This window comes from Ictidomys tridecemlineatus, chromosome 7, assembly GCF_052094955.1.
Source record: "Ictidomys tridecemlineatus isolate mIctTri1 chromosome 7, mIctTri1.hap1, whole genome shotgun sequence".
In the NCBI taxonomy this organism is placed as follows: Eukaryota; Metazoa; Chordata; class Mammalia; order Rodentia; family Sciuridae; genus Ictidomys; species Ictidomys tridecemlineatus.
The window spans coordinates 37,382,711-37,399,202 of NC_135483.1; the positions used below are offsets into that span (position 1 = coordinate 37,382,711).

Below are 16,492 nucleotides of genomic sequence, written 5' to 3' on the forward strand. Positions count from 1 at the left end.
GGCATAGCAGGTTAATTACATCCTGGCTAGGAAGCCTGACAGCCAATTCTTTCTAGGTCTTTTATTGCTGATTCAGTATAAAATAATGACATTCTTCTGTGTTTCTCTTTGAAAGAAAACATCAAATTTTCATTCAGTGCTTTGCCTTCCTATTTGAAAAATAAGGTGGAAATATCAACCCAGTTATCAGTGGAGTCTGGAAAACAATGAGCATAATGATCCTAAAGTGAGAAAATAAGGAATGGCAACATGAAAACTATGGTAGCCACAATTGCCTTTATTCAGCAATATGGCATTAGATGATTATTAGGCTTGATACTGAAGACAAGAATACTTGTCCGGTGGACTGATTTCCTCTATTTATCTTATGGTAAAAATACCCCAAACAGGTGGGAGAAGGGGAGGGAGTGGACAAATGCTGAGGAATGATATTGGCCAAATTACATCATTACACAGTGTGCATGTATGAATATGTAACAACAAATCCCACCATTATGTACAACTGTAATGCACCATAAAAATATGTAGGGAAAAAATACCCTGAACCTGAAAGTGTTCTTTCTCCAGCTCAAGAGTAAGGGTTTCAAATTAGACCTCACAACATCTTGCATCATACGATCCAACAATTCTAGGTACACACCCTAAAGAATGGAGAGCAGGGACTCAAATGGATACTTGTACATCCAAGTGCATAGCAGCATTATTCACAATCACCAAGAGGTGGAAGTAAGCAAAGTGTTCATGGATAAACAAAATGTGGCGTATACATACAATAGAATGTTATTCAGCCTCCAAGAGGAAGGAGATTCTGACACATGCTACAGTGTGGATGAACCTTGAGGACACTGTGCTAAGTGAAATAAGCCAGACACAGAAGGGCAGTGGTATGGTAATACCAGTCTACTTAACTGAAGTACCTAGAATAGTCAAATTTGCAGAGCCAGAAAGCAGAGGTTGCCAGGGACTGGGATACATGTGTGTCAGTGATTAGGGAGCTATTGTTTAATGAGTATAGAGTTTCAGTTTTGAGGTGATGAGAAAGTTCTAGAGATTGTTGGTGGGGACGGTTGTACAAGGTGATGTACTTACTGCCACTGAACTATACATTTACAAATGACTGCAGTGGTAAATTTTATGTTATATATATTTAACCACAATAAATATATCTTGCCAATATTTTTCAAGTTGATGGTACCTATGCATTTCTACTCTTTTCTCTGGAAAATGTTCAGACTGATTTGGATGGGTTGCTTTAGCATAAAGAACTGATAGAGGGGGTGGGGTTGTGACTCAGTGGTAGAGCACTTGCCTAGCTCATATGAGGCCCTGGGTTCGATCCTCAGTACCACATAAAAATAAATAAATAAAAATATTGTGTCCAACTAAAAAATAAATAATAAAACAAAGAACTGATAGAAAAGGTGAAGCTTTTTTGAATACCACTTATTCTAAATTATCTTGCTTATTCAGGAATGTGGAGCTCTAATCATGTACATTTGGGGCCTAATTATAAATTAATGATGCTTGGTATGTTAACTAGAATACCTTTTTTAGACAATAAGTGCACACTTACTAATTAGATTAGCTTTCAAGGATACTTTTGGTTAAAAATAGAGACTGAAATGTGAGAAATTGAGTATTTTTTCTTTTATTATGTTCTGGAGACCTTAAAAGAAGTAAGAAAAACATTTTTTTAAAAATCTTTCAACATGACAGCAGCAGCCACACTGCCTTGGCCGGAAGCTGCAATGGCTCGGTAATTGCTAACAAGGAGGCTGCCATGATTCTCAGCTTCTACCTCCACACTGTCTTTCTGCCTTTGCCACTGGTTCCTATTTTTCAGTGCTTATTCTTGTCTCTGCCACAAATCTGGAGTGCTTGCTTGAGTGTCTCAGCTCCCACAAGTGGGCCTTCAGCTTATTTCCTATCCTCAATTTTTCAAGTCCTCAGAGTGTCTCCATTCTCTGACCGGCCCTCTTCCAGGTCTAGCTCCTGCCCACCCACAAGCATGGTGGTAAAATGTCCTCTCTCGAGGTCAGATCACCCTGGTGCTGCCTGTCCAGACCCCCAGATTTCCCAGCGCTCTGCTCTGCCTACGCATTGGGGTGGCCAGTGTCTGGGTCTTGACAGGGCCCAGAGATAGCTGAACTCCTGGCTCCAAGCCTTGCTGGTGAGACCTCCCAGCTGGATCAGTCCTGCTCTGACTCCCTGCCAAACCTCCTTTCCCAGGCCCCTCCACTGTGGTATCTACTTGCATGGTCTGACTCCAGGACTCAGACCTCCTCTTTGCCTGCACCATCCTTGGATTCTTGGATTCTCCATATCCTAAGGAATTAGGAACAGGAGACAAGCTGAGCCACAGTGTGGGGGAGATGGTGCAGCTTTGGGAACTGGGCTGGGGGGGGGGGAGCTGGAAATCAGGTGACTCCAGCCAGGGATGACTTTCTGTAGACTGGATAGGATCTGTTTTCCTCATTCCTTACCCCAGTGAGGCAGCAGTTCCACCTGAGCTGGTTCCACTTGTCTCCTTCCCTTAACTCTTGCCATGGGTCCTGTCTGCATCACACTGTGTCCCTCAGTCACATCCCTCTGGCATTGTGACTGCACAGAGATGGCTTGTGTTTCCCACCAACTTCCAGAGAAAGTCTTAGTTTTTTTTATGTACATTGAAACTTAGCCTAGGCATATGCCCCCTAAATGCTAAAAGTCTTTGAAGCCAGTATCATCTTGCACAAGAACTTTACTTAGCACCAGGCAATTTGCTAAACACTTTCTATAAATTATCTCATTTAGTCTTCAAGATAATTCTACAAAGTAGGCAGTATTGTCATCCCCTGTTACAGTTGAAGAAACTGAGGCATAAAATAACTTGCCCAAGATGGCCCAGAGAAAAGGCAGAGGAGCTGGGGTTTGAACCAGCAGTGCACACCCCCTTCTGATGGGGAGTACTGACTCATCAGCCCAGAAACCACAACTCCTGGGACGTTACCCCAGCTGACTGCTGTTTCATAGTTCAGAGTGCTCAGAAGGGAATGGAGACTGGGCAGAGAGCAGTCCACTCACTCATTCACTCATTCTCTCTGCAAACAAAACAACCAACCAAATGCCAATCATGTGCTGGGTATGAAGATCCAGACTCACCTGTTTGCTTCCCATCCTTACATAGGTTTCCTTCTCCTGGAAGCCCGTCTCATCTTTCTTTGCCTGGTGAATGAAGGTCCTCCAAGGAGGGCCTTGCCCTGTTCACTCCTGTTGGCTCATGCTTGGGGCTTCAGAAAGGTGCATTTTCAGGGTGGAGGGTCCTAGGGATTGAACTCTCAACCACTGAACCACATCCCCAGCCCTATTTTGCATTTTATTTAGAGACAGGGTCTCACTGAGTTGCTTAGCACCTCGTTTTTGCTGAGGCTGGCTTTGAACTCATGATCCTCCTGCCTCAGCCTCCCAAGCTGCTGAGATTACAGGCGTGCTTACCACACCCAGCTCAGAAATGTGCATTTTTTTACTTAATGTGTCCCTTACTGTTCTATATGCCTCCTGCCTCTAGCTCCAGTGTAAAGATGCTGCTGCGGGGCTGGGGTTGTACTCAGTGGTAGGATGCTCGCCTAGCATGCATGAGACACTGGGTTCAATCCTCAGCACCCCATAAAAATAAAATAAAGGTATTGTGTCCACCTAAAACTAAAAAATAAATATTTTTTAAAAAACGAAGCTGCTGATATTAAGGGATTACTTTATGTTTAAGAAGGTTTGGGGATGCTTTTTTTAATATTTATTTTTTAGTTATAGATGGACACAATATGTTCATTTTATTTTTATGGGGTGCTGAGGATCGAACCCAGTGCCTCACACATGGTAGGCCAACGCTCTACCTCTGAGCCCCAGCCGTAGCTCCTGGGAATGCTTTTCTAAAAACTACAGGTTTATACAGCTTTATATAGTGGATGCATTTTGGAAAGGTTGAAAGCACTTGAACTTTTTTTACAAATTAAAATCTTATTTTCTCCTTGATATGTTTCAAAGATGACTTATTCTAATTACTATTAAACCTCCCTTATTGGTCCCCAATATTTTAAAAACAAGCTTCTCTCAAGTGACTCTCCCTACAGCAGGATAGTAATCCACACACACACACACCAACTTCAGGGGTTCTCACATACTTTTATGTTTAAAAGAACACATTTGTAATCCTTTTGTAAAGCTAGTGATCACCTTTAGTTTATAGATTTTTATGTTCCAATTTGGGGAGCTAAAATTAATTTTGAAATTTAAGTATACACTGAAAGTCAAAGAGAACTAAACAGCTCAAACAAAAAAAATGAGCATTTCTCTGCGAAAATGCCATCCACCTATCCCTACCCCACCCAGAAGAAACCGCGCTCAGTTCTCTTTGGCTCAGCGATTTTCTGGTACTTGTGTAGAGTCAGAGCTGGAGCCCACAAGCCACAAAGCTTCAGTGAAAATATTCCTCAAGCCCTGTTAATACTGCTGGACACAGCCAGGCTGAGGCAGCACAGGGGAAAGTGGTCTGATTGGTAGCACACTCAGCAGATACTGGAAGAACACACCCACATGTGGTCTTCAACAAAAGATACCCTTTGCAAATACACTGAACGGTGATATTGAGAAAGAGTGGGCTATAGTCTTAGGACAATTCAGAAAGGCCTAGGGAAGGAATAGGGGCAGACATAATCCTATGCTAATCTATGCTTGGGAGATTTCCACGGCCACAATCTCCATAGCATTAGCATCGTGTGTCTGTATGTATGTGTGTGTATGTAACTTACTTGCACATGTTTTTTTATCGGGGTTAAGGGTAAATCCTTCACGGCACCGGCACAAGTAGGAGTTATCAGCATTTACACACTCGTGTTCACACCCATGGTTTTCTGAGGCACAGTAGTCCACAGCTGCAGAAAATAAAACACATTCAGAAATTAATTAGAAATACAGAATAAAAAAGAATGGCAGAATGGAAGCATAACTACAACAAATATAAATCAGGATCAATATTGTTGCCTCCCCAAAACAATAAATAAGTAAATATAAATGAAAGGCTTCTGACCCCTCAGAAAAGCTTCAGGAGTCTAGATCAGACAATTCATAACAGAAGTTAAACTAAAGAATATATGAAAAATTTAAGAATAGTTTAAAAAAATCTAAATTAGCTGGTGTATACCTGTAATCTTAGCAACTCAGAGGCTGAGGCAGGAGGATCACAAATTCAAGGCCAGACTCAGCAACTTAGCAAAGCCCTAAGCAACTAAGCAAGATTCTATCTTGAAATAAAAAAATAAAAAGGGTTGGATATGTATCTTAGTAGCAATTCCCCACTAGGTTCAATCTCCAGTTACCAGGAAAACAAATGCAAATTAAAGTCAAAATAATCACTAGTCATACTTATATTACTAAACTGGCAAAAATAAAGGTGAGATTAAAAACCCAGTGCGGGTAGAAAAGATGGTGGAATGAGATGGACATCATTACCCTAAGTGCATGTATGATTGCACAAATGGTGAGTCTCTACACTGTGTACAACCAGAGAATTGAAATGTTATGCCCTATTCGAGTACAATGAGTTGGAATGCATTCTGTTGTCAAGTAGAACAAATTAAAAAAAAAAGAAAAGTACAATTTAAAAAAAAAGAAAGCAAGGCAGCATGAACACAGAGTTATTCATGATGGGTAGTGTAAATTAATAAAAACCTATGGAAATCAATTTGACAATGTTCATCCTGCAAATGCATCCCCAGTGAAATAACTGAAAAAGGTCAGGGAATGGGTAAGTAAATTAAATACGATAAACTACTGATTGTAGCATTACTTACAATGACCAAATATATCTGGAAAGTAAGATGAACATATAATAATAAATATAAATGGTTTAGTAATTTACGAGAAAGTGCACTGGCCTGCTTCTCATTAATTCCACAAATACTGAGTATTTTCTATGTTTTAGATGCCTAGTATAAGGCAAATATTCCAGTCCTCAAGGTGCTTATATTTGGATGGTGGTGGTGGTAGGAATAAACAAAATATAAAATAAACCAGTAAAGAAAACTGTCTCTTAGAAGATGGAGAATGTTCTGGTAAAGAATAATACAGCAAAGGGGAATAGGGACTCTGGGGAAGAGGGCAGATGGGAGGGAAGATGAGGTGTGGTGGAAGTGGTAGGAAAGGCCTCTCTCAGAAGGTGGCAGACAGGCAGAGACTTGAGTAAGGTACCAGCCATGAGGTCATCTGTGAGACAGCATCCTTGACAATGGGAACAGCAAGTGCCAAGGCCAGGAGGTGGGAATTTGCCTGGTGGGCTGTGTGTCCATGAAGAGGCCAGGTGGAGCAGGGAGAAAGGTAAGGAATGAGAAGGATGCAGTCAGGAGGGACCGTAGGCCACTGCAAGTACTTTGGTTTCTGTCTTCGTGAGTTGGGAGTCAATGGAAGATTCTGAACAGAGGAGTCAAGAAGAGACAATGCAGTCGAGTGTGACAGTGCACACCTATAATTCCATCTGCTCGGAAGGCTGAGGCAGGAGGATTGCAAGTCAAAGCCAGCCTCAGCAACTTAGCAAGGCCTTAAGCAACTTAGCGAGACCTTGTCTTAAAATAAAAAAATTTTTAAAAGACTGGGGATGTTGCTCAGTGGTTAGGGGCCCCTGAGTTCAATCCCTGATACCCACCCCCCATGAAAAAATAAATAAATTGGGGCTGGGGATGTGGCTCAAGCGGTAGCTCTCGCCTGGCATGCATGCAGCCCGGGTTCGATCCTCAGCACCACATACCAACAAAGATGTTGTGTCCACCGAAAACTAAAAAATAAATGTTAAAATTCTCTAAAATAAATAAATAAATAGATAGATAGATAGATAGATAAACAGTCGAGGGAAGACAAATGAGAGCAGAAAACCAGCCAAGAGCCTACCACAGCAAGAAGCAAGAGGCTTACACCAGGATGGGGGGAGGTGTTTGAAGGTTCATGGGTTGAATTGTGCCCCAAAAAACTAACTCCTGAGGTGGCCTTATATGAAACAGGGTCTTTGCCGTGGTAACCAGTTAAGATAGGTCATAGAGTAGACCCTCATCCCTTATGATTGATATCTTATAAGAGAACACCGTGTGAAGACGGATACACCAGATAATGCCTCATGAGGAGAGACCTCAATGCAGCTACAAGCTGAGGATGACAAGGATTGAAAGCCACCACCAGGACTGGGAAGAAGCAAGGAAGGATTCCCCCTCCTCAAGTTTCAGAGGCAGCAGGGTCTTGCTGCACCTGATTTTAGATTTCTAGCTATTTGTCCTCTGAGACATTGCTACTGTTTTAAGTTGCACTGGTTAGGGAGATTTGTTATAACATCCCTAGGAAACGAATACTCTAGGTGTATGTTGAAGATGGGGTCCACAGGATTCTTGTTGAATCAGAGGCAAAGCAAGAGAAAAAAAATAAGTAAGCTGGCTCTGGGGGTTTTGGAGTGAGCAATGAAAAGATGGTGTGGCCGTTAACTGAGATGGGGATGGTGGAGATGGAGCAGGTTTTGTGGGGAAAGGAGAAGAACTGCATTTGGGGCATTAGGTAGACATTAACATTATGATATAGTGACCAAATTATAAATAGGAAACATAAAACCTAGTTTTTTTAAAAAAAGTAGTTCTCAAAGTTGCATATTCACAGTGATTATACCCAGATTTTCTAAAGGAAAGCCTGGAAATTAGAAATAAGAATGCTTATTGTTATGGTGATAAGATCATGGATAACTTTTTCCCTTAAAAAAAAAAACTGTTGCCTTCTATAATGTTTGAGGAGATACTAACATCAAAAAATTGTAAGTAAGAACCAGGAGGGCTGGGGCTGTAGCTCAGTGGTAAAGCACCTGCCTCGCACGTGTGAGGCACTGGGTTCGATCCTCAGCACCACATAAAAATAAATAAATAAAGATATTGTGTATGTCTACAACTAAAAAAAAAAAAATATATATATATATATATAAATATGTATGTGTGTGTGTGTGTGTGTGTGTGTGTATAGAGAGAGAGAGAGAGAGAGAAATATATATATATACCAGGAAATAGAATCTACACAATTAATATATAAGCATCATTTAAAAAAATAAATGTATGGACAAGATAATGACACATTTAACATAATAACTAAAATATGCAAAGGGAAAAGCTAAAAAATTTTTAAGAGGTAAAAGCCTGTGTAGTGTTTATTCTTTTGTTTCCAGACTTCATAATGTTTTAGTCTAAAGTATTATTTTTGTAACTTCACCTCTCTAAACAGTTCAAATATCACTTAATATTTGTGAGTTTAATATATAAGTTGTTATGGTGGGAGCAAGATATCTACACTGTCTCAGGGTCTGAATGTCATGGGACGTGCGCCAGTTGCTGGAATTGAGTCATAATATAAATACTAAGTTAGTTCCAGATCCTTCTGGATCATCTTTCAAGAATCATTTTTCATCTTTCAAGAATCAATGGATTGTTAAACAATTTAATAATCATGTTGGGGATGTTGAAATTAAGGAAAATCAAACCCTGGCACATGCTGCAGTCTGTATGTCACAGGAACTGACCATGCTGTGGCTCACGTGGGCCTCTGTTAGTTGTTGGCAATCCCCACCTTCGATCTCCTCATGCTGGGCCTGGCCCGCTATCTTGAAAGCCTCCCAATCCCTGATATGGGTGTCAGCCATCAGTCAGTCAGTCTGATTTCTGGCTACCCACTTCTCAGTACCCCTTCCAAAAGAGGTGCTGTTCATCTGACATCTAGGTGCTAGATATATATGGTGCTACAATGATGTACAGTCACCAAAGACAGAAACTCAGATTCTTGCCTCTCTCTTGAGCTTCTCTTTCACACCAAAAGGTGTAATCTCTGATCCCAGAAATTTCTGTCTCTCGAGGGACACCCCATTTTTATGCTGGTACCATTATTAGAATTGGGAGAAACTGGAGGTTTTGTTTATGTCTCAAGACTAAGCCACACACTCCAAACTTACCTTCTCCCAGAATGCTATAGAATAAAGTATCCAATGTTGGCCCAAGTGTTTAAAAAAAAAATGTTGTATAGAAGTAGTTCTTCTAACTGACCTTCACTTAGCCAACTCTTGATCAATCAATGCTTTTCTTCCCTCCTACCATCTGGAACCTGAAGTCTGGAACATGCCAAAAGTGCCAGGCAGTTGGAACGTCTGTGGTCTGGAACATCCACGCACTTCTCTCATTGTATAACTTCCTCAGTTGCAAAATGCTTATAAAGCAGCTGTGGTGGCTCACCTAGAGCTCACCTAGTGCTCTAGAATACTTGTGTACTTCTCCCACTGTTCTAGTTGTATGTTTATGAAGCATTGATTCTCAGAATTTGGCTTGAAGAACCATCTTCGACAACTGTCATTTGAAAACTGTCAGTAATGCCAATTCTCAGGCTCTACTGAATCAGAAACTCTGGGTACGGGGCCAGGAATATGTTTTTTGTTTTTCTTGTACTGGGGATTGAACTCAAAGGCACTTAACCACTGAGTCACATCTCCAGCCCTATTTTATTTTTATTTTTTATTTTAAGACAGGGTCTCCGGGCTGGGTTGTGGCTCAGCAGTAGAGCGCTTGCCTAGACCTTAAAAGATGCTGGGTTCGAGCCTCAGCACCACATAAAAATAAATAAAATAAAGGTATTGCGTCCAACTACAACTAAAAAAATATTAAAAAAAAAAGACAGGGTCTCACTAAGTTGCTGATGTTGGCCTTGAACTTGCAAAATCCTCATGTCTCAGCTTCCTGAGGTGGTTTTACAGACATATATCACCAGTCAGGAATACAGAAATACATTTTAACAAGCCCTCCAGGGGATTCTTATGGATGCTAAAATTTGAGAGACACTTGTTAAAAAGAGACAAATTCATTTTTGCTTCCAAATCTATATATGCCACTTACCCATATTATGATAATTAATTTAAATATAACAAAACTCAATAAAATAATAAGTACCAAGAGAAACTGATTTTTTTCTTTTAAATATTTATTTTTTAGTTGCAGTTGCACACAATAATTTTATTTTTATGTGGTGCTGAGGATGGAACCCAGGGCCTTGCATGTGCTAGACTGAGCTATAACCCCAGCCCCGAAACTGAGTTTTTTTTTTTAAATAAAAATTAATAGTTTTGGAAAGACTTGAGGCACTTTGCTATCCAAAACCACTGTAGGATCAGGCATAGATAAACAAGTGTAAATGACCAGGAAATTTTTATTAATATTTATAAGGATTCTGCCCTTAGATTGGTTTATAGAGGTCTTCAAATGCTTGGTTCAAATTAAAGAGCCCCAAAATGACAGTTGTAGATGACATATTGTGGGTATGATTTATGCAACAAAGATTTTTAAATATATTTTTTTCTTTGACCTACTTAGTATTTTTCAAAGAATTTTTAATGGTAATTGCTATTACATGTACATATATGTGTTTTAAACAAAAATTACTAGGGTAGATTTAGACATGTAGTTATTGTAGTTTATGTTATTGTTTGTTTTTGTGGCACTGCAGGTTGAACCCAAGGTCTTGCATATGCTAGGCAAGCACTGGACCACTGAGCTACAGATCCAGTCCTAGGAATGACGGTTCCCAATCAGCACCACATGCCCAATTTTATGGGACAAGATGACTTCTCCTAAATTTTGATTCTTAAGCAGCTTTTGTCTTTGTGTATGCAGTTCTCTGTGGAACTAAGGGGAGGAAGGCAGGATTCAGGCACTATTGGATTCTAAGACCCTTGTCTATAAAATTCCAAAGTGTCAAATCCCGGCCCAATTTTAGAGCCACCCATTGACTCGATGCTAGGCTGCTGGGGACGGCAGATGAGGCCACCTGTGCAGCAGCTGAACCCATTTCCAGGCACAGGAAACTCAAAGTGCTTTAAGTTCAAGAGAGATCTAGTCCATTCAACTCTGACATTCTTAACCAAATGTTTTGTATTATTGCATAACTTCCTTGGTTGCAAAATTGCATTTGTTAAAAAAAAAAAAAAAAAAAGGAAGGCCAAGGATAGGGGGCAGAGGTATGGAGGGATCCTTTGTGTGTCAACTTAGCAATGCCCCTGTTGTTTCAAAACCATTCAAGAAAATTCTTTTTTCGTCATTTCATCCTGAAATTTATACATTCTCCTCTATAAATGGAAGGAGTTCAGTAATTTCCTGGCTGTGGCTCTTTGGCCCTCCAGATCACAAAGTGCTAAGATCCTAGAGCTAGAAGTCAGTTTTGCCAGACGCAGAGTCTGCCCAATATGTAAGACATTATTCAACTGTCTTCAAGGATAAATGACACTTTGATGCAAAGTAATAGAAACTAAGATTGACATTTCTGATTCATAATCTGCTCACATCCCAGGGTTTTCACAGCAGGGATCAGTCTGTAGAAACAGGATATTTTAAAGAGGAGCATTTGGATTTTAAAGTGTATCGATGACACAGTAAGAAAAACTGAATGTGTCATTTAGAGGATGGTAGAATCAACTTACTTGCTGAGCACATCTTGGACACACATGTAGAGGCAGACTCACACAACCTCTCTTCTCCAAGGCACAACTGAATCTCTGTATGCAGGATTGAAAAAACTTAGAGGTTTCTAACTGATTTTGATAATAATAGAAGAGTGTTATGGGCTGAACGGTGTCCTCCCACAGGTTCATATATTGAAGTCTTTACCCCTAATGCCTCAGAATAGTGACTCTATTTAGAGATAGGACATTTAAAGAGGCAAATAAGTTAAAATGAGGCTGTTAGGATGGTCCTTAACCAATAGAACTGGTAACCTTATAAGAGGAAATTCTAGGCCGGGTACGGTGGCGCACGCCTGTAATCCCAGAGGTTCTGGAGGCTGAGGCAGGAGGATTACAAGTTAAAAGCCAGCCTCAGCAACTCAGTGAGACCCTGTTTCTAAATAAAATACAAAATAAGGTTTGGGTATATGGCTCAGTGGTTAAGTGCCCCTGTGTTCAATCCCTGATACCAAAAAAAAAAAAAAAAGAGAGAGAGAGAGAGGAAATTTGAACACAACAAAGGTACTAGGGATGCATGGACATAAAGGAAAGACCATCTGAAGATGCATCGAGACAGCCATCAACAAGCTAAGGACAGAGATCCCAGAAGAAACCAACACCCTGACATCTTGATCTTGAACTTCCAGCCTCCGGAACCATAAGAGATTGTATTTCTATTGTTTAGATCACACAGCCTGTTGCATATTTTTATGACAGTCCTAGTAAACACAGGAAGAAATTCAATATTTAACATCTTAGGGGTGCTGGGGGCGTGTTTCAAATATGAGGCATTAGCTGATGAATTAAAATCTGATTTTTCAATCCAACCATCCATCTTCCTTGTCCCCCAAACAAATAGCAACCACACCTTCCTCACTGAGGATAACTGATACAGAAGAATGTTGGAGAAAGTTGGAAAGACTGCATTGATGCCATGCTAAATCCCCAAGCTAAGCACCACCTTCACTCTGGAGAGGTAGGGACCTCCAGATGACTTTTTAAATGTACCATATTTTAGATATATTATTAAATGAAGGATTTCATAAGAAGAAAAGAATTCATAAAGAATATATAAATTAAGATTCAACTAATGTTTGTCAGTTGACTCTCAGACATTGTGTGATAATAATGTTAATGAGTACTTAGCACTTTACTAATGGTTTCACACACATTAACTCATTTAACACTCTAAAAGATTCTTTAAGGTAAGCATTATTATCCTCAATTTATAGAAAAAGCAACTGAAATACAGAAAGATAGGGGCTGGGGTTGTGGCTCAGTGGTAGAACACTTGCCTAACATGTGTGAGGCACTGGGTTGGATTCTCAGCACTGCATATAAATAAATAAAAACAAAAATCCATCGACAACTAGAAAAAATATTTTTTTAAAAAGAGCAACACTGAAACATAGAAAGGTTAAGAGGTATAGCATGTGGATAGCAGTAGTACCTGTCTCATAGGGTTGTTGTAATACATGTAAAAGATTTCAAACAGGTCCTAGGACTTAGTAACATTCATAATGTCCTATTAACTCAAATGTGTGGAAATGCTGAAATGTAGTTTATATTTTTATCATGCAAAGTCTCCAATCAGGTAGGACAGAACTGGGGAGCAAAGAGATACCTAAATGTCTTTCATTCATTTTATATCAATTTACCCAGTAGTTATTGTGTAAGGCCTTGTGCTAAACCATGCATGACAAGCAAATATCACACATATGTTTTCTTAGAAGAAGGGCAGAAAGGATAAGCTGAACTTTTAGTAATGATTTTCTGTAGGAAGTGAAATTGGGAGAAGCACCTTCCAGATTTTGACTTTATATACATCTGTACTTTAAAAAAAAAATGTGTGGACTTGAATGTTTGTGTCCCTCTAAAAATTCATGTTGAAACTTAATCTCCCAAACAAAAATATTAACAGGTAGGGCCTTCAGGAGGTGATTAGGTCATGAGGGCTCTTCCCTTGCTAATGGGAATCAGTTCTTCATAAAAGAGCTACTTTTCACCCCTCAACCTTCCACTGAGAAAGGACGCAGTGTTTGAGGCACCATCTTGAAAGCAGAGACAAGCCCTCATCAGGCACCGAATCTGTCAATGCCTTGATATTGGACTTTTCAGCCTCAAGAATTGTGAGAAATAAATTCCTATTATTTATAAATTACTCAGTTTGGGGTATTTTGTTATAGTAACATGAATGGACTAAGAAGACAAAAAAGCAAAAATTGAATATGTACTTTAGAAACCAACCAAAGGCAAATATTTTTTTACATGAATGCTTGAGATTGCGATCAGTCATTTAATCTCAATCAATGATTCAATAAAAATGTACTGGAAGTCTACTCTGAAAGATGAAAAGTACAAGTGACTTCTGTCCTCAAGGGTTTACAACCTGCTTGGGCAAATAAGAAGAAAATAGGACCAAAATTACCCTAAAATACAAGGCAATCAGTAACCATCAGGTAAGAGGAATTACGGCAGAAAATTCACCTCAAAGATACAGATAAATAGTCTTTGAAAAATGTACAGTTTCGGATGACAATAACACAGCTTCAGTGTCAGCTAATGAATTACAAATTCAGAGACGTCACTAAAGCAAACGGAGGATCATAGTGTAACTCACCATTAATCAACTAAATCTGGAAATGCATTCAGTACTGTCAACAGGGAAATGAGTGGCCAGGGAGATGGGACTCTGGTACTCAAATTTAATGTTCTATTAACTCAAATGTGTGGAAATGCTGAATAAAAAATCCTGAGTCAATAGCTGAGAATTGAATTTTCACACAAGTCACAGTCATAACTCTGGGATGAATCAATGTACTGGAACTGCTGCTATGTTGAAGTCGAAAAACCACTGCACAGGTTCACCAGTAGCTGGCCAAGGTTAACTTCTACCAAACTTCTTTAATTAAAGAGGTTAGATCTGCTACTGCTGCTTTCTTATCACTTACTCCTGATCTTTGATATCTTCCCTTTACTGCACCCCTTTTGATCATTACTGATGGCTTCCTAGTCATCTTTACATCCCTCGTGCCTAGCAGAGAACACAACAGGGGGTTCTGAAATACTTGCTGGGGTGAGTTAATGGTAGAAATCTATGACTTCTTCTCCATATTCTGTTCACTTTGGCCCTGCTGAAGCAAGACATGATACCGACTTGGCCTCTTCCCCATTACATGTGACAGCTCTTCTGATGTTCTTCCTCTGTCTGTCTATCTGTCTGTCTCTCTCCCAGTCCTCTCTTCCCTACTGCCCCTTGCCCAGGCTTAGACTGTCCCTTCAAAGATATTTTTCCCACCCTTATAGTTGGCTACAATTGAAGGCTAGATCCTCCACTTCCTTCTGTGCTTCACCGTTATCCAGGAAATGATGATTATCACAGGTGTTATGATAAAAGTCAGTGCCTAGTGTATAATGGGGACATTGCTCAATATCTTATACCCCACAATCCCCTGTGGTAGGTATTGTTACTCCACATTGTGGGTGAGAAAAGTGAGGCTCAGAAATTAAATGACTTAAAGACACACGCCTAGTAAGTTCTAGAACAGGGATATAAGCCTGGGCCTTCCTGATTTGAAAACAAGTAACAAAATTTAAAAAATGGAGAAAGTAAAAACCATGCTGTTACCTGACAGCATCATTGGTTCTAAGCTGTCTCTGTCAACATTGGTGCTGTGTTTTCTGCTTTCTATGACATGTCCTCATTGGTAACCCACCTTAACTCCAAGCTCACCTTGCCGAAAACTGCTCGTTCTGTTTTCTTTTCCTTTTTAAATTTTTCTTTCTTTTGGTTCCAGGGATGGAACCCAAGCACACACTTAACCACTGAGCCACATCCCCAGCCCTTCGTTTAGAGATAGAGTCTTCTAAGTAGCCTAGGGCGACACTGAGTTGCTGAGGCTGACTTTGAACTTGCAATCCTCCTGCCTCAGTTTCCCAAGCTGCTGGGGCTCATTTGGTTTTCTAAACCTGTTCCTGTCATTCTTCCATCACAGTTGCTATCCCTCTCAGAGTCCTGGAAGCTCAAGTTCACGGAGCCCCTTTTGACTTTTCCTTCTCCTTTGTTTTCAAAGCAGATTGCTGAATGCCCTGCTCTCTCCCTCTCCACTCCTACAATCACTACTCAAATCCCAGCTGGCTCTTCTCCCTTCTTGCCTGATAATTGCCATAGAGTCCTAACTGGTCTTTTCCTTCTTCCCATCTTCCCCCTGGAATCTATCTTACAGTTTACCACCACATTAAGTTTCCTAAAATGAGGCTTTGCATTTGTCACCCCTAATTATAAACCTTCAAGTGGCTCTTTTTCAGGAATAAAATCCAGACTCTCTAGCCAGATTTTCAAAGCACTGAACAATCTGGTTTCTTTTGATAGCCTCATACCTATAGGAATTCTTGCTGCAACAGGGCTGGTCTCCTTAACTGTTCAAGTTGAGATGGACACCTTAACGAGGGTGATGGTGTCACAAAGCATCCAAAATGGAATGGCTTTAAAAGTGAAAAGGAGCCCTATTAAGAATCAGGCCAACAGGCATAAACTGGGATCATCCTGGACTAACTGGGATGTATGGTCACTCTTCTCTCAATGTCCCCCCATACACACAGGCCATCCAGAGCAGCCACCAATGGGATATGTCCAGGATCCTTACCAGTCTCTGTACCTGGAGTCCCCATCTTTAACAAGACCCTCCAATTTATGCCCTCAGTGTAGGCTGCCTGCTCACCTTTGGTTTGGTGTGCTCACTGTGAAAGTCTCTTCCTGACCTACCAGCTCCAGAAGCAAGTCCTTCCCCTCCCAGGCCAGCCTCAGTCCTCATGCTTTGAGAGCACTGCCACCTCCATGTTGTCACTGCCCTTTCCTTGGACAGCTATCCAGTTGCTTCCCTGCCCTGCCCAGATCTTCCAGCAGAGCCATCCATGTCTCTCTTCTCTGATGGTTGTACTCTCTGATCTCTTTCATTTCTGGTA

At 40.4% G+C, this 16,492-nt stretch overlaps 1 protein-coding gene across 2 annotated transcripts in view; it reads right to left on the reverse strand.

The window, feature by feature from the left end:
- Matn2 (matrilin 2) overlaps positions 1–16,492 on the reverse strand; it is a 141,161-nt gene that overhangs the window by 49,167 nt on the left and 75,502 nt on the right. For both annotated transcript variants that reach the window (XM_005316315.4, XM_005316314.5), the window contains exon 6: positions 4,788–4,910. In XM_005316315.4, the coding sequence (XP_005316372.2) occupies positions 4,788–4,910 (123 nt within the window). The remainder of the gene's footprint in view (positions 1–4,787; positions 4,911–16,492) is intronic.